The sequence below is a fragment of the Macaca fascicularis genome, chromosome 19, assembly GCF_037993035.2.
Source record: "Macaca fascicularis isolate 582-1 chromosome 19, T2T-MFA8v1.1".
NCBI classification, from domain to species: domain Eukaryota; kingdom Metazoa; phylum Chordata; class Mammalia; order Primates; family Cercopithecidae; genus Macaca; species Macaca fascicularis.
Window position 1 is genome coordinate 63,200,980 of NC_088393.1, and position 23,013 is coordinate 63,223,992.

The following is a 23,013-nucleotide window of genomic DNA, read 5'->3' on the forward strand; positions in this document are numbered from 1 at the left end:
CACCCGCACCTGGCTCAGACACTCCCGCCCGAATCTGTGCCAGCCCCCTCCAGAAGCCAGGTGTGTCTGCTCCTGTGCTAGCCAGAACGGAACCTGGGCGTGGGCATCTCCGCCGCCAGCTCTTGGCCCGAAGACCGGCGGGCTCTGATTGGTAGAGGAGCTAGACCACCAGCGGATTCTGATTGGTGTACGAAACATATTCCCAGGGAGAGTTCTGATTTGTGGAGCTAATGTCACATGACTACCCTACAGCAAAGGATGCTGGGAGGGGAAATGGCGGCTACCCTAGGGAAGATTTAGATGTCTAACCTGGGAAATTCCTCAAACCTGGAATTCAGGTTTGCCAGGTGGCCGAAAAAGGACAGATGTCCCACGCACTCTTGCTCAGGAAAGACAGGGAAGATTAAATGACACAATGGCTCTGTAGATGATAAACAGCAACACTTTTATTATTCCTCCAGTGGCTCCCCAAGTCCCTTAAACTCGTGCCCCTCCTCCCGTCCCCCATGCACCCTCCAAAGGAGGTGACAAAGGCGGCAGTGAAGGAGGAGGAGAAGGAAGAGAAACACCTTTATTGGAAGAGCTGTGTGGACAAGAGAACGGGGATGAGAGTGAGAGCATGGGAGGTGGGATCCAAGGAGCTGGTGCCTTTCTCAGCGGCCCTTCCAGGGACTGCACAGAGACGGGCTGGGACGCCCTGGGTCCAGGCACCTAGGCCGTGCGATCCCTTGGGAGAGGGCCTTGTAGGTGGGGAGGGAGGCAAGAGGCCTGGGGTTCCCACGGAGAAAGGGGCAAGAAGCCACCCGGTTTCACCGATCCATGCTGTCGTCCGTCGGGCTGGAGAAACAGGTCTGTAGCAGCTTTTCGCAGAACTCCAGCTCCTCCTGGATTGGGCAGGGGCAGGGAGCAAGCGGCCTGAGTGCAGAGGCCAGACCCTGCCTCCAACATTCTTGGCACCCAGAGGTGACTCCTCTTCTCTCCTGGCCACCACCCACCTCCCCCACACCAGAGGTTAGGGTTCTCTAATCACTGCTCGGATCCATGATTCACTGTCTTCACACTGGTGTCTGAACTACTTGAACTAGAACCCGAGGTCCCCCAGACTCGTCTCACTCCATTGGTCTGCCTCATATCAGCACTCTTGGGCTCTTTCTAACTCCCAGATATTGACCACTGTTCAAAACTTTCTACAGATACAAACCCCAGAAACCATGAAAGAAAGCACTGACAGGTTAAACTACTTAATATAAAAGATACTCCCAGGGCAAAAAAAAAAAAAAGAAAGAAAGAAAGAAAGAAAACGAGGTTGGGGAAAAATATTTGTGATTCATAGCACAAATGGCTAATATACTTAACACTTAAAGAGCTTAAAAAAAATCATTTGTGGCCGGGCGCGGTGGCTCAAGCCTGTAATCCCAGCACTTTGGGAGGCCGAGACGGGTGGATCACGAGGTCAGGAGATCGAGACTATCCTGGCTAACATGGTGAAACCCCGTCTCTACTAAAAATACAAAAAACTAGCCGGGCGTGGTGGCGGGCGCCTGTAGTCTCAGCTACTTGGGAGGCTGAGGCGGGAGAATGGCGTGAACCCGGGAGGCGGAGCTTGCAGTGAGCCGAGATCACGCCACTGCACTCCAGCCTGGGAGACACAGCGAGACTCCGTCTCAAAAAAAAAAAAAAAAAAAAATCATTCGCAAAAACCATCACCCAATAAATAGATAAGTGGGCAAAGGATGAGAACAAACAGTTCACAAGAAAGAGAAAAGATGCCAAATTTCACTCATGGGAGAAATGTAAACTGGACTGGAGTACTACTTTTCAACAGTCGGCTTGAAAAAAGGTCAAATGGTTCATTGAGGCCACTTTATCCTGACCAAGATTTGGGGAGCTGGGCACCCTTATGACTGGAGTGTCAATGGTTGAACTTCTGTGGAGAGGAGCTTCGTGATAGCTAATGAAATGGCCCTTAACCCTTTAACATACCTGACCCCAGCCATTTCCCTCGTAGAAATTGTTCTACAGACATATGAAATAACATATACAAAAGGTTATTCTTTTAGCAGTGTTTGTCACAGTGAGAGTGTAGAAACAACCTGCATAACCACACTACAAAAAAGAGGCCATCCACACTGTACAGCTGCAAAATAAAAGAGCCGCAAGCGAGACATGCAATGCCCGCAGAGCAAGGGGCAGAACAGCCATCACAGCGTGGCGGGCTTATTTTAGATAACACAGAGAAAAAGGAGAATTCGTAGTTGGCCGGGCGCGGTGGCTCAAGCCTGTAATCCCAGCACTTTGGGAGGCCGAGACGGGAGGATCACGAGGTCAGGAGATCGAGACTATCCTGGCTAACATGGTGAAACCCCGTCTCTACTAAAAATACAAAAAAAACTAGCCGGGCGTGGTGGCGGGCGCCTGTAGTCTCAGCTACTTGGGAGGCTGAGGCGGGAGAATGGCGTGAACCCGGGAGGCGGAGCTTGCAGTGAGCCGAGATCACGCCACTGCACTCCAGCCTGGGAGACACAGCGAGACTCCGTCTCAAAAAAAAAAAAAAAAAAAAAAGGAGAATTCGTATGCACCTTTGTTCGTGTGCACCTAATACCTAATATCTTAGGGAGGACACCTGAGCAACTGGGTAGCTAGAGGGAGGGGCAGGAAAGAGACTTTTCACTGTTTACCCTCCTGTGGGTCTTGTATTTTCAACCATGTGACTACGGAACCCACTCAGAAAGCATTAGTAAAATCTATTATAAATCTAATTTCAATGTTTCCACGGGTGTATACCTAAGTCAAAACTTCTTATGTAGTACACTTTTTTTTTTTTTTTTTTTTTGAGATGGAGTCTCGCTCTGTCGCCCAGGCTGGAGTGCAGTGGCACATCTTGGCTCACTGGAACCTCTGCCTCCCGGGTTCAAGCGATTCTCCTGCCTCAGCCTCCTGAGTAGCTGGGATTACAGGCGCCTGCCACTATGCCCAGCTAATTTTTTGTATTTTTAGTAGAGATGGGGTTTTACCATGTTGGCCAGGCTGGTCTCGAACTCCTGACCTCATGATTCGCCCGCCTCAGCCTCCCAAAGTGCTGGGATTACAGGCGTGAGCCACCATGCCCGGCCATGTAGTACACTCTCAATATGTACAGACACTTCACAGTGTCTACACAGGAATGAACTCAATAGAATAGAATGTCCCAAGGAGGTGGGTGCGTTTGCTAAGCTCGGCTTTGCTGAAGCACCAGCATTGATTCATTCGCTTCAACAAAGTAATACATTACTTAATCAATTAAGTATCTGAATTTTAATTAGTTGTGATTTAGCATTTGTTACTTATCTAAATCAAATGAGTTATTTGCCCCTTATCTATTTAATTAAATATCTGATGACTTGTTATTTGTCACTTGTTATTTACCTAAAATAACTGTTTATTATTTGCCATTATAATGGCAATTATATCTTGTCACCCTAAGAGCAGCCCTTAGGACCTCCCTCTAGAGGCCTCACTGACCCCACCCTATCACCCGCCCCATCCCCTGGCTCACTCAGGAGCCCGGCAAGTCACTGCCCCACAATGGGCCTCCGTTTCCCCTCTGCGGAACGGACCTCACGCTGCCCCTGGCCCAGGGTGGGTGCTGAGGGGCTCAGCACAGGGCCTGATATGTGTCAACTCTGGTGTGCTGTTCAGAGCTCCAGCATCATCTGATTAGAAATGGCAATTATATCTTGTCAATTTAAGGAAATAGTTAATCATTAAGACATTTGAGTGATATTATATTCAATTTACATTTATTTAATATAAACAACTGTATTAGGTAATTTAGATAATAATTCAGTGACTTGGTCAACCCTTTAACAGTCTCAGAGCTCCTGTCTCCTTGCTGTCTCTCCTACTCTGACACAGCACGGGACGAATGCTAGGCATGAAATAAATGTCTGCTGAATGCAGGATGAGTGAAACGCACGAGAACGCAAATGAAAGCCTGAACCAGCAGACCCAAGAGCCCCCAAGGGCAAGGACTGGCTGGCTCTGCCCCTACTAGGGTCCCTACTACCACACTTGGTCTAACCTGGGGAATTCCTCACCCCCAGGCCCCTCCCCCTCACACCTGATCCTCCTCACACCCTGTCCCTTCCCCAGCTCACCCGCCTTTCTGGAGCTGCTGTCCCCTCCCCCGGCACATGATCCTCTTTGAACCCCATCCCCTCCCCACACACCTGGTCCTCCTGGAGCCCCTGTCCCCTGCCCCTCACACCTGGTCCTCCTTGCACCCCGTCCCCTCCCCATATACCTGGTACTCCTCATGCTGCTGCAGCAGCTGACAGCGGTGGCGGAGAAGCTCCTCCAGGCCCAGTTCTGGCTCCCGACACTCGCGCACGCCCTGCGGGAAGTCTGTCACCAGGCTGTGAGGGACATAAGAGCAACCCTTAGGACCTCCCTCTAGAGGCCTCACTGACCCCACCCTATCGCCCGCCCCGTCCCCTGGCTCACTCAGGAGACCAGAGAAGTCGCTGCCCCACAATGGGCCTCCGTTTCCCCATCTGCAGAACGGACCTCATGCTGCCCCTGGCCCAGGGTGGTGCTGAGGGGCTCAGCACAGGACCTGATGTTTGTCAACTCTGGTATGCTGTTCAGCGCTCCAGCATCATCTGATTAGACACTAATTCACTGGTGGGGGCGTGTACAAAAGCCTCTCTCCCTCCCCCAGGGCCTCTGTGCCAGCCCTACTGGTGAGGAAACTGAGGCTCCCTGACTCCTACTTCTTTCTGGCCCCACACCCTTCCTCTCCACAGGGAAGGTCCTGACTCCTGAGTCCCTACGGGCTGATTCCTGAGCCACCCCCACCATGGGGCACCCACCCCAGGCCCCATCCTCTCAAGGAGCCAAAGTACCTGCACAGGGCTCCAAGCACGTGCTCGTGGAAGGGGCTGTGCTCTGTCCGCACCAGGGCCACCAGCTGCTGGACCATCCCCATGGAGCACAGGGTCCCTGGCGGGAGGGCTGCAGGGGTCAGAGGGGCAGCCCCACCCATCTCCTATGCCCTCCCCGGGATGCCTGTTCCTCCCCTTCTCCCACACCTGCACCCACCCCAGGGCGTCTGCTCCCCACTCCTGTCCTCACTCAAGGGCTGCCACACCTTTGTGTTCGGGGTGGCCCACCAGCAGGTTCTGCAGCAGAAATGCCGATTTGACCTTGAGCTTCTGCACCTGCTGCTGCATGGCCCGCATCAACACAGAGAAGCCGTCCAGGCGGAGGAACTGCAGCAGCCCTGCCTCCTGCTCTCGGACCAGACCTAGGAGAGGGGGACAGAGTCCTGAACTATCATCACCACTATCATCACGACCACCACCACCATCACCACCATCACCACCATCCTCACCACCACCACCATCACCATCATCACCATCCTCACCACCATCACCACCATCCTCACCACCACCACCATCATCACCACCACCATCTCTATCACCATCCTCACCACCATCACCATCATCACCACCATCACCATCATCCTCACCACCATCATCACCACCACCACCATCCTCACCACCACCACCATCACCATCATTGCCACCGCCATCTCTATCACCATCCTCACCACCATCGCCACCATCATCACCACCATCACCACCATCCTCACCACCACCATCACCACCATCTCTATCACCATCCTCACCACCATCATCACCATCATCACCATCATCACCACCATCACCATCTCTATCACCATCCTCACCACCATCACCACCATCATCACCACCACTATCACTATCACCACCATCACCATCGCCTCCATCATTACCACCATCACCACCACCACCATCACCACCATCACCTCCATCACTACCACCATCACCAACACCACCATCACCATCTCACCATCACCTCCATCACTACCACCATCACCAACACCACCATTACCATCTCACCATCACCTCCATCACTACCACCATCACCAACACCACCATTACCATCTCACCATCACCTCCGTCACTACCATCACCACTACCATCACCACCATCACCATCACCACCACCACCATCACCATCATCACCATCACCTCCATCACTACCACCATCATCAACACCACCATTACCATCTCACCATCACCTCCATCACTACCACCATCATCACCACTATCACCATCACCACCACCATCACCACCACCATTAACAATATATTCATTGTCAGTCATCATCACCATCATCATCACCACGAACCACCACCATCATTACTTGCCAAGGGCCGGCATATGCAAGCGTCATCTTTTTTTGAAGTATGTTTTTGAGACATAATTCACAATCCACACAGTTCAGTCTTTTAAAGATATTCACAGGGCTGTATAACCATCGCCACTAACTCTAGGAAATGTTCATCACCCCCAGAGGAAACCCCGTACCTATGAGCAGTCATTCCCAATTTCCCCTCCCTCTGGGCCCTGTAACCACAGACATGCTTTCCGCCTCTGTGGATTTACCTGTCCCAGACACTTGATAGAAATGTGTTCATAAAATATGTGACCTTTTGTGTCTGACTGCTTTCACTTAGCATGGTGTTTTCCAGATCCATTCATGTTATAAGTGGTATCGACACTTCATTCCTTTTCATGGCTGAATAATATTCCATTGTATGGATATACCACATTTTATCCATTCCTCCACTGATGGAAGCATCATCTCTTTTTATTTTTTAATTTTATTTATTTACTTACTTATTTATTCATTTTGAGATGCAGTCTTGTTCTGTTGCCCAGGCTGGAGTGTGCAGTGGAGTGATCTGGCTCACTGCAACCTCTGCTCCCTGGTTCAAGCTATTCTTCAGCCTCAGCCTCCCAAGTAGCTGGGATTACAGTAACCTGCCACCACACCCAGCTAATTTTTGTATTTATAGTAGAGATAGGGTTCCACCACATTGGCCAGGTTGGTCTCAAGCTTCTGGCCTAAAGTGATCCACCCGCCTGGGCCTCTCAAAGTGCTGGGATTACAAGCGTGAGCCACTGTGCCCAGCCGCATCATATATTTTTTTTTTGAGACAGAGTCTCACTCTATTGCCCAGGCTAGAGTGCAACGGCAAGATCTCGGCTCACTGCAACCTCCGCCTCCTGGGTTCAAGCCATTCTCCTGGCTCAGAATCCCAAGGAGCTGCGATTATAGGCGTGCACCACTACATCCCACTAATTTTTGTATTTTGAGTAAAGACAGAGTTTCACCATATTGGCTTGGCTGGTCTTGAACTCCAGACCTCATAATCCACCCACCTCAGCCTCCCAAAGTGCTGGCATTACAGGTATGAGCCACCGTGTCCAGTCCACATCATCTTTTTTTTTTTTTTTTTTTTTTTTGAGACGGAGTCTCACTCTTTGCCCAGGCTGGAGTGCTGTGGCGTGATCTCAGCTCACTGCAACCTTCGCCTCCCAGGTTCACGCCATTCTCCCGCCTCAGCCTCTGGAGTAGCTGGGACTACAGGTGCCCGCCACCACGCCCAGCTAGTTTTTTTTTTTTTTTTTTTTGTATTTTTAGTAGAGATGGGGTTTCACTGCATTAGGCAGGATGGTCTCCATCTCCTGACCTCGTGATGCACCCGCCTCGGCCTCCCAAAGTGCTGGAATTACAGGCGTGAGCCACCGCGCCCGGCCATCTTTTTAATCCTCACAATTATCCTGGAGGGTGGGCTTTCAGAATTCTATTTTACAGATGAGGAAACTGAGGCCCAAAAGAGCCAGGCTACACAGCATGCATGACCTTTATCCAGAGGGCAATGAGAACTCTGGAAGGCTTCCCAGCAGGATGAGAACTGACCTTTGGGGGGCACCTCCAGTAAGGTGCTCGCTCCTTGGTAAGCTCTAGGTCTGGGCTGCCCAAGAAGGACAGAAGCCACTAGTAGCTTGTGGCCACTAAACACCTGATATGTGGCCAGTGCAACTAAGGAAAATAGTTGTTCATTTCATTTAAGTTCAATTCATTTAAACTTAAAATGAAAAACTGAAACAGTGTAAAATATTCTCCAGTAAACACAACGTTGACCAGGCGCGGTGGCTCACACCTGTAATCCCAGCACTTTGGGAGGCCAAGGTGGGCAGATCACTTGAGGTCAGGAGTTCAAGACCAGCCTAGCCAACATGGTGAAACCCCATCTCTACTAAAAATAAAAAATTAGCCAGGCATGGTGGCAGGCGCCTCTAATCCCAGCTACTAGGGAGGCTGAGGCAGGAGAATCATTTGAACCTGGGAGGTGGAGGTTGCAGTGAGCTGAGATCACACCATTACACTCCAGCCTGAGCAAAAAGAGCGAAACTCCATCTCACACACACAAAAAGAGAAAACCAAAAAGAAAAACATACACAACGTTGTTGCTCTGGTACACTCCACACCACCACTGAAAACTCACATCTGAGTTGTGATGTGCTTTATTTGTAAAATGTACACACTAGGTTTTGAAGACTTAGCATGGCAAAAAATATAAAATGTCTCATTAATATTCCATGTTAATTACACATTGAAATTATAATAGTTTGGACAGATTGGGTTAAATATTTATTTTATTTTATTTTATTTATGTATTTTTTTGAGACAGAGTCTCACTCTGTCACCCAGGCTGGAGTGCAGTGGCAGTTGGCTCACTGCGACATATGTCTCTTGGGTTCAAGCAATTTTTTTTTTTTTTTTTTTTGAGACGGACTCTCGCTGTGTCGCCCAGGCTGGAGTGCAGTGGTGCGATCTCGGCTTACTGCAAGCTCCACCTCCTGGGTTCACGCCATTCTCCCGCCTCAGCCTCGGAGTAGCTGGGACTACAGGTGCCGCCACCACGCCCGGCTAGTTTTTTGTATTTTTAGTAGAGACGGGGTTTCACCATGTTAGCCAGGATGGTCTCGATCTCCTGACCTCGTGATCCACCCGCCTCGGCCTCCCAAAGTGCTGGGATTACAGGCTTGTGCCACGGCGCCCAGCCGGTTCAAGCAATTTTTATGCCTCAACCTACCAAGTAGCTGGGATTACAGGCATGCCCCCACCACGTCTGGCTAATTTTTTGGTATTTTTAGTAGAGATGGAGTGTCACCATGTTGGCCAGGCTGGTCTTGAGCTCCTGGCCTCAAGTGATCCACCTGTCTCGGCCACTCAAAATGCTGAGATTGTAGGCGTGAGTCGCCGCGCCTGGCCAAACGTTATTTAATTAAAGAAAGAAAAGAGAACAGGCATGCAGGGAGTGGAAAACACGAAGACTTCCCTCATTCAATCTGTAAGCAAGGCCTGTCAGCTCTGCCTTCAAAATGTACCCAGGAGAGACCTGTCCCCTTTACGCCAGGGTTTCTCCACCTGGGCACGGTTGGTATCTGGGGCCAGATCATTCTGGATTGGGAGGCCCGTCCTGTGCATTGCAGGATGTTGAGCAGCATCCCTGGCCTCTACCCAGTAGATGCCAATAGTCCCTCTCTCCCAGCTGCGACAACTAAAAATGTCTCCAGACATCTGTCTAAATATCCTTTGGAGGACATGATTGCCCCCGTTTGAGAACCACTGCTCCCTACCACAACCTTGATCTCCTGCCTAGGTTATCGCCATAACCCCCTGGCTCACCGCCCACCATCCACCCCCCGTCGCCACATTCACCCTCTTCTCTGTGCAGCAGTTGGGGGCAGGGATCACAGTGTGGCTGCCGTCATTTTTGGAGAGAAAGCCAAAGTCATCACTGCAGCCCACACATCTCCCTTTAAAAAGTTACGCTTATTCAGCGCTAAAAAGAAATGAGCTATCAAGCCAAGAAAAGACATGGAGGAACCTTAAAAGCAGATTACTAAGCCAAAGAAGCCAGTCTGAAAAGGCTGCAGATTGCATGGTTCCAAGTATATGACATTCTGGAAAAGGCAAAACTATGGAGACAGTAAAAAGCTCGGGGGTGGGATGGCTAGCTGGAGCTCAGAGGATCTGTAGGGCAGTGAAATTCCTCTGTATAATACTACGGGGGGGGATCCATGTCATGATACAGTTGTCCAAACCCACAGTATGTACAACATCAAGAGTGAGCCCCGGTGTCAGCTGTGGACTCTGCGTGACAATGCTGTGTGCATGCAGGTTCTTCGATTGTAATAAATGTGCCACTCTGGTAGACTGTAACAAGGGACCACTTTGGAGTGGCTCAACAGAGGGGGAGTGAGTCCATCCCCTCCTGTCCTGCTGGCAAGGGCAGTGGCACCGCTGCCTCGGGCAGCAGGAGCTGAGGGGATGTAGCCTGCAAGTGGCTCCCAGCACGGAACTCCGGTAATGGTACTGGACAGCCACACAATGGCATACCCTGCAGCCACCAAAAAAAAAGGACAGATGCCACTGAATGGTATACTTTAACATTTTCATGCGAATTTTACCCCCATGCAAAAAAAAAAAAAAAAAAAAAGGGCATCCGAGCTCCCAGAGCTCTTGCCCTGCGCCGTGGACAGCTTTCGTTGGGGAAGCCGACCACCATGTGGTGAGGTCGCTCAAGCAGCCCAAGCTTCTTGCCAACAGCCAGTAAAACTCTAATAGCCCCAGGGCAAGCCACGGTGGAAGCCCATCTCTAGCACCCCTCCCTCGGAGGAGGATTGTGAGGGATTAACGAGGTGCGGCGCACAGGGCTGAGTGCAGTCAGACCTTCGGGTAACGCGGCCCGGCTCACGGCTGACCACAACCTCATGAAGACACAAAGCCAGAAGCAGCCCTCCTCGATGGGGGCCACTCCTGCATTCCTAACCCACAGGAAGGGGAAAGATAAGCTACTGTGGCTTCAGAAAAAAGGACAGAGGCAGGTCAAGGTGCGCAACAGTCAGGATGGTCTGCCCCAGCCGTGCACATCCGAGGAAGAGATGAATCTGTGTGTCTATGTGTGCACATACCACACACGGCACACTCCACATATGCACACACCACACACCCCGCATACACCCACCACATACACACATCCCACACACCCCATGCACATCCACACACCACACATACGCACCACACATACACACCCCAAATGCACCCCATATACCCCACACACTGCACATGCCCCACGCATATACATACACACCCCCAGCACACACATCCCACACACATACACATGCAACACACACAGCACACACACACTCCCCATACCACACACACCTCCACATCTATACCACACAACCACACACCCCATGCACACGCTGCATACATACGACACACCATACACCCCACATACACACCACACACACCCTACACATGCACCACACACCCACTACACACACCACACACACCCTACACACACACCACACACACCCACTACACACACCACACACACCCACTACACACACCACACACACCCTACACACACCACACACACCCACTACACACACCACACACCCCCACTACACACACCACACACACCCACTACACACACCACACACACCCTACACACACCACACACACCCACTACACACACCACACACACCCACTACACACACCACACACACCACACACACCCTACACACACACCACACACACCCACTACACACACCACACACACCCTACACACACACACCACACACACCCACATTTGTCCTTACAGATTTATCAAAATCTCTGGAAGCAGAAACTGGCATGACAGTGGTTTTCTCTGGAATGGGGACCAGGTTTGAGGACAGGGACCGTTTGCTATGTACTCTTTTGTACCTGGTGAACGACGTGACTGTCTCACAGGTTTTTTAAAATATGTAATGACTTTTTTTTTTTTTTTGAGACAAGGTCTCACTCTGTCACCCAGACTGGAGTGCAGTGACACGATCTCAGCTGACTGCAGCCTCTGCCTCCCAGGCTCACATGATCCTCCCTCCTCAGCCTCCCAGGTAGCTGGGACCAGGTGTGAGCCACCAAGATGGCCTAAAGACTTCCTAGACATCCCCTTTTTTTTTTTTTTTTTGAGACGGAGTCTCGCTCTGTCGCCCAGGCTGGAGTGCAGTGGCATGATCTCAGCTCACTGCAAGCTCCGCCCCCTGGGTACACGTCACTCGCCTGCCTCAGCCTCCCGAGCAGCTGGGACTACAGGCGCCCGCCACCATGTCTGGCTAATTTTTTGTATATTTAGTAGAGACGGGGTTTCACCGTGTTAGCCAGGGTGGCCTTAATCTCTTGATCTCGTGATCTGCCCGCCTCAGCCTCCCAAAGTGCTGGGATTACAGGCGTGAGCCACCGCGCCCGGCAAGACTTCTTTTTTAATGTAAGCTGTTGGAAGAAAACTCTGCCAGCCCTTCTCTACCCTGCTCTGACCCTCAAGGACACCATGTCCTTCTCTCTGCCCTTTGCGGCCAAGCTGCCCCATGTCTGTCGGTCCCTCTATCTCCCTAGTTTTGGCTGTGACTTTCCAAGTGCCACCTCCTCCAAAGCTCCTTTCCTCACCTCATCAGAATGCTTCCTTCTTCCGGAATCTCCTCCTACCCAAATCCTCCCCGTTCTCCTCCCAGCCTCTGCGTGGCCGGGGCCACCATCTGCCGGGAACACAACACTGATTCCAGGGCTCAGGATACATGGAGGTGAGGGAGAGAAAGGGGGTGTTGGACCCCCCTCGCAACCCCCATTTCAATGACCACATAGGCTGCTGGAGTTAAAAAAATAGCCAACCTCAGGCCAGGCACGGTGGCTCACACCTGTAATCCCAGCACTTTGGGAGGCTAAGGCAGGTGGATTGCCTGAGGTCAGGAGTTCGAGACCAGCCTGGCTAACATGGTGAAACCCAGTCTCTACTAAAAATACAAAAATTAGCCAGGCGTGGTGGCAGGCGCCTGTAATCCCAGCTACTTGAGAGGCTGAGGCAGGAGAATTGCTTGAACCTGAGAGGAGGAGGTTGCAGTGAGCCAAGATCATGCCATTGCACTCCAGCCTGGGTGACAAGAGTGAGACTCTGTCTCAAAAAAAAAAAAAAAGGAAAGACAGAAAAAAAGAAAATGTTCTGAAATTAGTGACTGCCGACAGCCATACCACCCAAACGCGCCTGATCTCATCTAAAATTAGAGAGTGATGATGGCTGCACAACACTGTGAATATACTAAGTACTACGTTGTTTTTTGGTTTTATTGTTTGTTTTCAGACAGGTCTTGCTCTGTCACGCAGGCTGGAGGTGCAATCATGGCTCACTGCAGCCTCAACTTCCCAGGCTCAGGTGATCCTACAACCTCAGTCTCCTGAGTAGCTGGAGTTACAGTCACGCACCACCAGATCCAGCTAATTTTTTAATTTTTGTAGAGACAGGGGTTTCCCTATGTTGCCCAGGCTGGTCTCAAATCCCTGTTCTTGAGCAATTCTCCTGCCTCGGCCTCCCAAAGTGTGGGGATTCCAGATGTGAGCCACCATGCCTGGCCAAAAGTACTAAGTTACACACTTTATTTTATTTTATTTATTTATTTTTTTTTTTTGAGATGGAGTCTCGCTCTGTCACCGGGGCTGGAGTGCAATGGCCAGATCTCAGCTCACTGCAAGCTCCACCTCCCGGGTTTATGCCATTCTCCTGCCTCAGCCTCCCGAGTGGCTGGGACTACAGGCGCCCGCCACCTCGCCTGGCTAGTTTTTCGTATTTTTTAAGTAGAGACGGGGTTTCACTGTGTTGGCCAGGATGGTCTCGATCTCCTGACCTCGTGATCCACCCATCTTGGCCTCCCAAAGTGCTGGGATTACAGGCTTGAGCCACCGTGCCCGGCCAAGTTACACACTTTAAAAGGATGAATTGTGTGGCCTGTGAATTACATCTCAATAAAGCTGTCAGGGAAAATAAAAGGAAACAGCCCAGTGGGGGCGCTAGTGCAGCACATGCAGGCAGGCATCCAGCACACACGAAGAGCTCCCCGGGCTGGGACCCTGGTTCTGTGTGTCCTCTCCAGACCCCCGGCCTGATCCCTCCCGTGTGGAGGAGACACAGTGAGCCCAACTTCAGCAGGTGTGCATAAGGATTCAGCCAGGCAACACCTGGCATGGAGAAACTGCCCCACAGATGTTGGCTTTTGTCCCATCCCTGGCCCTGACCTGGCGCCTGTGTCCCAGGAGGCAGTGTATGGGGGAGTCCTGGCCAGATCTGCCCTGTGGAGCCGCACAAACCTGGCCATGTCCCTCTGCCCACACCTCAGTTTCTTCCCCTGTCAAATGAGGATGCAAACGGTCCCACTTCACAGGCCATTAGGATAAAAAGAATTTGTGGCTGGACATGGTGGATCACACCTGTAATCTCAACACTTTCAGAGGCCAAGGCGGGAGGATCCCTTGAGGCTAGGAGTTCAAGACTAGCCTGGGTAACAAAGCAAGTCCTGTCTCTATATAGGTTAAATTTAAAAGAAAATAAGAAGAAGAATTCATGTACAGCAGGGGTTCTGACCATGGGGCTTTCTATGACATCTGGGGGCATCTGCGCTGTGGTAGGTGGGGTGACAGTATCTCTCCATAGCATGGAGGCCACCCACTAGATACTGCTCAATGTCCTGTAGTACATAGGATGACCCCTGAGAGAGTGAACCAGCCCCAGTGTGAACAGTGCCCAGCTAAAAAACTGCTGCGCGCAAAGCGTTCACGCTGAGGGCCGGGCAGTCTCCTCCCAAAGTGGTCGTGTCTGCTTCGTGGCTAGCAGGGAGTCTGGCCGAGTGCACCACTCACTCTGCCTGCAGCACTCAGTTGCCAGAGGCCCAACAAGCATGGGAATAAACGAGTGAAGGCGATGCCTGTCCCTCTGCCCCAGCAGATCCCGAGGGCCCACCCGACACCCCCCCAGCACCCCTGCCCCCAGCCCCACCCGGACACTCACAGGAGATGGCGAAGAGGGCCTTGACGCGCACTGTGTCGCAGGCGTCGCGGTCCAGCAGCCGCAGCAGCTTACGCAGGGCGCCCAGGCCCAGCACCTGCTCCTGGATGGCTGCCACGTTCTGGCTGCACGTGCCGATGAGCTGTGCCGCCCGCCACCGCAGCCCCGCAGCCCCCGCCTCCAGGTACCGGCCCACCAGCAGATGCATGCCCGACAGCTGGCAGAAGTCTGTGCCACAGAGGGGAGCAGAGAGAGGCCAGATGTTAGGGACTGAACTGTGCCCCCCAAAATGCATGGGTTGATGCTCTGACCCCCAGGACCTTGGAATGTGACTGTTCTTGGAGATGGGATCTTCAAAGAGATAATTCAGGTAAAATGAAGTCCTCAGGGTGGGCCCTACTGCAATCTGACTGCTGTCCTCATAAGAGGAGATGAGAACACAGACACCCACAGGGGGACAACATGGAGGGAGGACACAAAAAATGCCTTCTGCAAGCCAAGGAGAGAGGGGCTCAGGAGAAACCAGCCCTGCCCACACCCTGATCTCAGACTTCTAGCCTCCAAAGCCGTGAGAAAATACATTTCTGTTTTTAAAGCCAGTAGTCTGTGGTGCTTGGCTAAGGTGGCCCTAAGCCAACTACCATAGCTGCTAAGGCCGGAAGAGCCAGGCTGGCTCCCACAGGGACCTGGTTCTCTCCAAACACCCAACCAGAGGTCCCTCCAAGCCCAGTACAACTCGGTTCCATCGGCACTTGGGGCATTAGGGCCCCAGGCTCCAGACTACTAAATGCCAGGACTGATCCTGGTTTTTGTGACAATCTGAATGTCCCCAGGGTCAGCAAACCACAGCCCACCTCCGGTTTTTATAAATTAAGTGGCATTGGAGAGCGTAGTCGTTGCTCAAAAAGTGAAACACAGATTCCCTGTGACCGAGCAATTCCACACCAAGGTACAGACTCAAGAGAACCAAAAGTAGGGACTCAGATACTTACACACTCAGGTTCATGGCAGCATCATTCACAAATGACCCAAATGTCCTTAAAGGATAAAGAGATAAATAAAAACTGCTCTAGCCATACAATGGAGTATTACTCAGCCATAAAAAGGAATGAAGCAGCCGGGCGTGGTGGCTCAAGCCCATAATTCCAGCACTTTGGGAGGACAAGGTGGGCAGATCACTTGAGTCCAGGAGTTCCAGACCAGCCTGGGTAACATAGCAAAACCCCCTTGCTACTAAAAATACAAAAATGCCAGGCCTGGCCAGGCACGGTGGCTCATGACTGTAATCCCAGCACTTTGGGAGGCCGAGGTGGGTGCATCACGAGGTCAGGAGTTCGAGACCAGCCTAGCCAACATGGTGAAACCTCATCTCTACTAAAAATAGAAAAATTAGCTGGGCGTGGTGGCGGGCGCCTATAATCCCAGCTACTCGGAAGGGCAAGGCAGGAGAATTGTTTGAACCCAGGAAGCAGAGGTTGCAGTGAGCTGAGATTGCGCCATTGCACTCCAGCCTGGGCGACAGGGTAAGACTCCGTCTCAGGGAAAAAAAAAAAAAAAATTAGCCAGGCCTGATGGCATGCACCTGTAATCCCAGCTGTTTGGGAGGCTGAGGTATGAGAATCACTTAAACCCAGCAGGTGGAAGTTGCAGTGAGCTGAGATTGCACCACTGCACTCCAGCCTGGGAGACTGACTCAAAAAAAAGAAAAGAATAAAACTCTGACACACACCACAACATGGGCACACCTTTAGCACAATCAGCCAGACACAAAAGGTCACATGTTATAGGCATCTATATGAAATGTCCAGAATGGGCAAATTCATAGACCCAAAACACCGATTAGTTGTTGCCAGGGGGCCGGGGGAGGGCCTGCCTAATGGGTGCTGGGTCTCCTTTGTGGGCAATGGAAAAGTTCCGGAAATAGAGGTGGTGTTGCACAACACTGTGAATTGACAGTAAGTGGTAGAAACGGCCATGTGGGAGGATGTTCCCCTCAGCCCACCTTCATCAGCCCTGCGCATCCTCATTAAAACAGAAAAGATACACATATATATTTATATTTATATACAGAGACAGCGCCTAGGCCAGGGAGGAAGTGGTATCTTTGGCTTTCGTTCTCATTTGATTACTAATAAGGTGTAAAATTGCTGCTGCTGTGATTGGACACTCAGCACAGTGCTTAGCACACAGCAGCTGCTCAACAGATATTTCCTGAACAAGCAAAAAATGAATGAAAGAGCAAAGTCGTTAAAAGCCATCCTGTGGACTGGAGCGGGAGTTCTCTGCCGGGTTAAGACTGGGAAACACTGGGGAGAAGTAAGCTGGGGGGTGGCAACTGCACTGCGGGTGTTCTCAGGGCACTAAATGCACTCACAGAGGAGGGCTTCACAAACGCTGTTCAGCCCCTGTCCAAAATGAAGACACCTGACTCCCATGCCTGACATGTTACGTGTACTCTGTGCCTGGGGTTGTGCGGGCCTGGGGTTTTCTCTCAGCCCATCCTCACAAGCCTGTGTACAAGAGGAAGTCACCAGGACCTGCCCAAACCAGACTGCCATGTAGCAGCATAGCCTGAACTATGAACCAAGGAAGTGACACCCCAAATCCACACCCTCAATGGCTACACCACACAACCCCTCCAAATGGAAGTGGGCTCTCCTCAAACCTTCTGTCAGCTCTGCTGCTTGCAGTAAAACAGCATTTACCTCGGTCTGCGAGGCCCTGCCCACCCCCACGCTGTTTCCTACGCCTGGCCCCTCACTCACTCTACTCTGCCTCAAGGGCCTGGCTGCTGTTCCTGAACACACCAGGCGCACTCTGGCCTCAGGGCCTTTGCACTGGCTGTTCCCGCGGTCTGGAATGCTTTTCCCAGAGATCATCCCACAACTCGCACCTCACTTCAGGTCTCTGATCAAACGTTGCCCCGGAGAGGCCTTCTCTGCCACCCCACCCATGCCACTTTCTCTCTTGTACTCTGGGGAGTGGCAGTGGACACCCAGAGGACTAGGAGAGAAACAGCCATCTCAGAACTGATCAGGGAAGTGGGGGACCCCACCTGCCATGAGGGTGAGGAAGAGCCTTGCTCCTTATGGCAATGGAGGCAAAGAGGCTGATGGTGAGAGGGCAGCAGGGAGGCTGATGGTGTGATCCCCAAGAGTAGGGGCAAGAGCTGAGAGGCAGCAGGACATGTACAGAGAGGCAGGACGTCCCGGTGGGGGAAATGGGGTACCTGCGGCATTGTCCATGTTCTCACACAGGTCGGCCAGCAGCTCCAGGGCCCCCTCTCGCTCTTGCTGGTCGGCTGCCTGCTCAGCCTCCCCAGCAGTGGGGGGCATGGGCTGTGACAGCACTCGGAGGCAGCTCTTCATCTGCTCCACCTCCTCCCGCTGGCCTCGGAAGGCAGCCGACATGGCCTCCTGCAACCACTGACGCCTCTGGGGACCAAGGCGAGGAAGAAAGGAGATCTATCAGTCATTAATTAAAAAGGAACAGCCATTAATAAAGACAGCCAACTGAGGGCTGATGTTCCTTCAGTCAACAAATATTGGCTGGGCGCTGTGGCTCACGCCTGTAATCCCACCACTTTGGGAGGTCAAGGTGGGCAGACTGCCTGAGCTCAGGAGTTTGAGACCAGCCTGGGAAACACGGTGAAACCCCATCTCTACTAAACTACAAAAAGTTAGCCGGGCATGATGGTCCGAGCCTGTGGTCACAGCTACTCCGGAGGCTGAGGCACGAGAATCACTTGAACCTGGGAGGCAGAGGTTGAGGTGAACCGAGATTGCAATATTGTACTCTAGCCTGGGCGACAGAATCCACTGAACATCTATTTTTTCACAGACACTTTTCTAGGTACTAAAGGCAGCCCTGGGCCAGACAGAAACTCCTACCCTGGGGGTGGGGCTCACATTCAGGTTGAAGAACAGTCAATAAAGAAAATAAGCAAAAGTGTAGCATTTGACATGGTGAGATTATAAGCGTCCTGGGGTAAGTAAGATTAAGCACAGTGGGGGATCTGGAGTGCCGAACTGTGGCTGCAGAATTAAACAGGTCGGGGCCGGGTGCGATGACTCACACCTGTAATACCAGCACTTTGGGAGGCTGAGGCAGGAGGATCACTTGAGCCCAGGAATTTAAGAGCAGCCTGGGTAACATGGCGATACCCCATCTCCACACAAAAAAAGTTTTGGTTTTTTTTTTTTTTTTTTTTTTTGAGACGGAGTCTCGCTGTGTCGCCCAGGCTGGAGTGCAGTGGCCGGATCTCAGCTCACTGCAAGCTCTGCCTCCCGGGTTTTTACGCCATTCTCCTGCCTCAGCCTCCCGAGTAGCCGGGACTACAGGCGCCCGCCACCTCGCCCGGCTAGTTTTTTGTATTTTTTTTTTTTTAGTAGAGACGGGGTTTCACCGTGTTAGCCAGGATGGTCTCGAACTCCTGACCTCGTGATCCGCCCGTCTCGGCCTCCCAAAGTGCTGGGATTACAGGCTTGAGCCACCGCGCCCGGCCACAAAAAAAGTTTTAAATTAGCTGGGCATGGTGGTGCATGCCTGTGGTCCCAGTTACTCAGAAAGCTGAGTGGAGTGGATGGCTGGAGCCTAGGAATTTAAGGCTGCAGTGAGTGAGACCTTGTCTCTAAAAAAAAAGAAAAGAAAAAGAAATGGGTTGGTCATTGAGGGTCCCAGGGAGGCGACTTGCGAGAAAAGCAGTAGGTGAGGGACTGAGCCAGGCCACATCTAGAAGTGGTTGCAGGCAGAGGGCACCACCAGGAGGCCAGTGTGGTGGAGGCAGAGTGAGCAAGGAGAAAGGGAGAGGGGAGGGGAGCAGGTGATTATCAGGTCTTGCAAACTTTTGTAAAAACCTGGGATTTCCCTCTGAATAGGTGTGGGAGCTGCCGGAGGGCTCTAAGCAGAGGAGTGGGGACACCTGCGTTGCTGTTGATTGAGAACAGATGGAGGCGGGGCAACGGCAGGTGCAGGAATATGAAACAGGAGGCTACGGCTGGGAGCAGGCAGGAGAGAAGGTGGTGTGGAGCGGGAAGGAGAGAGGAGTGGGGAGAAACGGTCAGACCCTGGACTGACTTTGAAAAGAGAGCCCGTTTGATTTAGTGAGATACGAGGTGTGACAGAAAGAGAGGTCAAGGATGACTCCGAGGTCTCTGTTCTGAGCAACCAGGAAAAGATGGGGAAATGGTGGGAAAAGCAGGTTTGGGGTGGGAAGAGCAGGGATTTCAGCTCATTTTCAAATGTGTCAAATTTGAGGGATCTATTACACACCCAAGGCAAAAGACTGAGGAAGCTGCCTGAAGCCCAGGCGGAGGTGCAGCCCGGACCAGGATTTCCCAACTTCAGCTTTACTGACACTTTGAGCTGGATAGTTCTCCGTGGTGTGACCGTCCCGTGAACCACAGGATGCTGAGCAGCATCCCTGGCCTTCACGCACTGGATGCCAGTATCCCCCTTCCTCCAGTTGTGACAACCAAGAATGTTTCCACACCAATTGTCCCCTGGGGAATAAAAATCACCCCCAGTGAAGGATCACTGGCCTAGAGATATAAATTTGAGATTTGTCAGAATAAAGCCTTACAACAATATGAGGCCGGGCACGGTGGCTCACGCCTGTAATCGAGCACTTTGGGAAGCTGAGGCGGGCCGATCGCCTTGAGGTCAGGAGTTCGAGACCAGAATGGCCAACAGGGTGAAACCCCGTCTCTACTAAAAATACAAAAATTAGCCAGGCGTGGTGGCGTGTGCCTGTAATCCCAGCTACTCGGGAGGCTGAGGCAAAGGGAATTGCCTGAACCTGAGAGACAGAGGTTGCATGAGCTGAGATCATACCACTGCACTCCAGCCGGGGCAACAGAGTGAGACTCTATCTCAAAGAAAAAGGAGATGAGCGCTAATAAGTGACTGCTGGAATTTTGGGGGGTGAGGGAGGGGAGCAGAGGTCTCCTTAGTCACAGTTCTAAGTAAATTTGAGTGAGCTATTTAATGTTTCTGTGCCTGTTTCATGCCTCACTGTCGTAAAGGTTCAATGACGTCATGTACGTAAGTGGGTTAGCATAATGCTCTGTATACAGTAATTGCCAATTAAACATTATATATAATAACTATTCCTATTAATCTGCAAAACAACTCTATGAGGTATATGTATTATTGTTATCCCCACTTCACAGACGAGAAAGTTGAGTCACAGAAAGGTTGAGACTTACCCAAGGTCACACAGTCAGCAATTGACAAAGCCTGAAATCAAACCCAAGCAGTCTAGGCTGGGCGTGGCGGCTCACATCTGTAATCTCACCACTTTGGGAGGCTGAGGCAGATGGATCACTTGAGGCCGGGAGTTCGAGACCAGCCTGGCCAATATAGTGAAACCCCTTCTCTACTAAAAATATGAAAACTAGCCAGGCATGGTGGCCCATGCCTCTAATCCCAGCTACTAGGGAGGCTGAGGCACGATAATTGTTTGAACCGGGAAGGCAGCGGTTGCAGTGAGCCAAGATTGCGCCTCTGCACTCCAACCAAGACTGTGTCCCCCACCCCTACCCCCCACCAAAAAAAAAAAAAAAAAAAACAAGCAGTCCGACTACAGAGCCTGTGCTCTTCATGAAAACATACTGCTGTCTTCAGAAGCACTGCCTGTATGCTGGACACTGTGTGCAGCCCTACTTAAAGTAGAACCTCAGAACTACCCTATACCGTAGTTATTATTATTATCAATTTGTAAATGAAGAACTTGAGACTCAGAAAGATGAAGTAATATATCCAAGGTCACACAGCTGGACAATGCTGGATCCAGGTCGGTCTGGCTCTGGAGAGGATATGTCCCCCCAGACTCTCTTGAGAGCTGACCTTCAGTCAACAACGACCCCATCTAGCACAAATTATAGCCTACAATGCCTCCACACCTGGACTCCTGCCACCCACCCAAGAAGACCCTAGTCTTCTTGTGGCTCCCCAAGTCACACTTCCCAAGGCACCTCTATCTGTCTCCAGGCCCCTCACCCCAGCTTCTTGGGTCCCCATCTTTTACCTCCTCACTCATGGGTTCTGGAGGAGGGTCTGGCTCTTCAGAGCCCGCGGTGATGGCCATCTGCAGCAAGCCTTGGAGGTTGCGTGGGGGCCGGGAATTGCCCGAGCCCCCAGCCGAGGAGGAGCCGCCGCCGCCGCCGCCGCCGCCGCCCCCTGAAGAGCAACCCTGGGAGGCCGGGGGCAGCGCCAGGGGCAGGCGGCTGCCTCTTGAGCCTTCGTCTGACATGGGCCGTTTGTGAAGAAGGGAAGAACGTGTTAGGGGGAGAAGGTGGTCACCGCTGAAGCAGCTCTGGCGTCCTGATGGGTCGATTCTTGAGGGTCTGCTGAGAAGGTGGCGTTTTAGGGGAGCTCGGCGCCCCCCCATGACCCCAAACGACTCTGTCCCCAGCCCACTCAACCACAGCCCCTTTTCCTTCCTTCATACCCACAGGACCCTTCCCCAAAGTCATAAGCCCCTCCTTTCTCCCTAGCAACACGCCCCACCCACTCTCCCTGGCAACAACCCCCCTTCCCCATCTCCAATGCGTGCGTCCCGTCTCTTAGCAACCTCACTGCCCCGCCTCCGTAGCAACAAGCCCGCCCTTTGGTCTCCTTAGCAACAAGTCTTCTCCCTCCTCTCCGAAGAGGGGCGCCGGAATAGGGCGGATCTCACCTCCCCGGGTCCTCAAGCCGCCGCTGCTCCTACGGACAAAGTCGTCCGCACCTGACTCTACTGGGCGCCGCCATCTTAACCGGAAATACGCACGGTTTCACCCGGAAGTGCTTGGCGTAGCCACCCAACTTCGTGCCGTGGATGCCGCTGAAGCTGCTTGCCAGACTATTATTCTCTTCTCACCTGGCCAGATACTGCCCTCGGCCCCGCCCCTCCCATCCAGGCCCCGCCTCCAAGCTAGGACGCACCTTCGTGCGGGCCCCGCCCCTTCACGCTCAAGTCGCTGGTCAAAGCTCCGCCCCTGGCCCAGTTTTCGCACTTCAGCGAGTCCCGCCCCCGATCTTTATTGCAAGCTCCACCCCTGTTCTAATATGTTCCCCGCCCCCAGGTCTGACCCCGCCCACACTACTATTCCCGCCCCTGTTCTAGGTGTTTCAGCCTCTCCCAGTTAGGCCCCGCCCCCTTTCCAGGCCCCTCCCACTCATTGCTGTGGGTCATCCTTAGAAGGTTTGGGGCCTCGCCCCCCTAATCTGACTTTCGCTTCCACCGGGGCCACCACCCCATCTACTGGAGCC

General features: G+C 52.2%; 1 protein-coding gene across 8 annotated transcripts; it reads right to left on the reverse strand.

Moving 5' to 3' along the window:
• Window positions 1-426: 426 nt before the first annotated feature.
• On the reverse strand, window positions 427-22,519 carry HSPBP1 (HSPA (Hsp70) binding protein 1). Of its 8 annotated transcripts, none has more exons than XM_005590388.5 (8): window positions 22,439-22,519; window positions 21,788-22,106; window positions 17,990-18,194; window positions 14,764-14,988; window positions 5,129-5,284; window positions 4,884-4,980; window positions 4,283-4,394; window positions 427-884 (listed from the first exon to the last, which is right to left on the reverse strand). In XM_005590388.5, the coding sequence occupies exons 2-8, from the start codon at window positions 22,010-22,012 to the stop codon at window positions 810-812; spliced, it is 1,095 nt and encodes a 364-aa protein (XP_005590445.1). In that variant the 5' UTR covers window positions 22,013-22,106; window positions 22,439-22,519; the 3' UTR covers window positions 427-809. The 8 variants fall into 8 exon arrangements, 5 of the variants coding, with proteins under 5 accessions (XP_005590445.1, XP_005590446.1, XP_073880911.1 ...); XM_005590389.5 differs by having other exon boundaries at window positions 22,334-22,519; XR_012428021.1 differs by lacking the exon at window positions 4,884-4,980.
• Window positions 22,520-23,013: the final 494 nt, after the last annotated feature.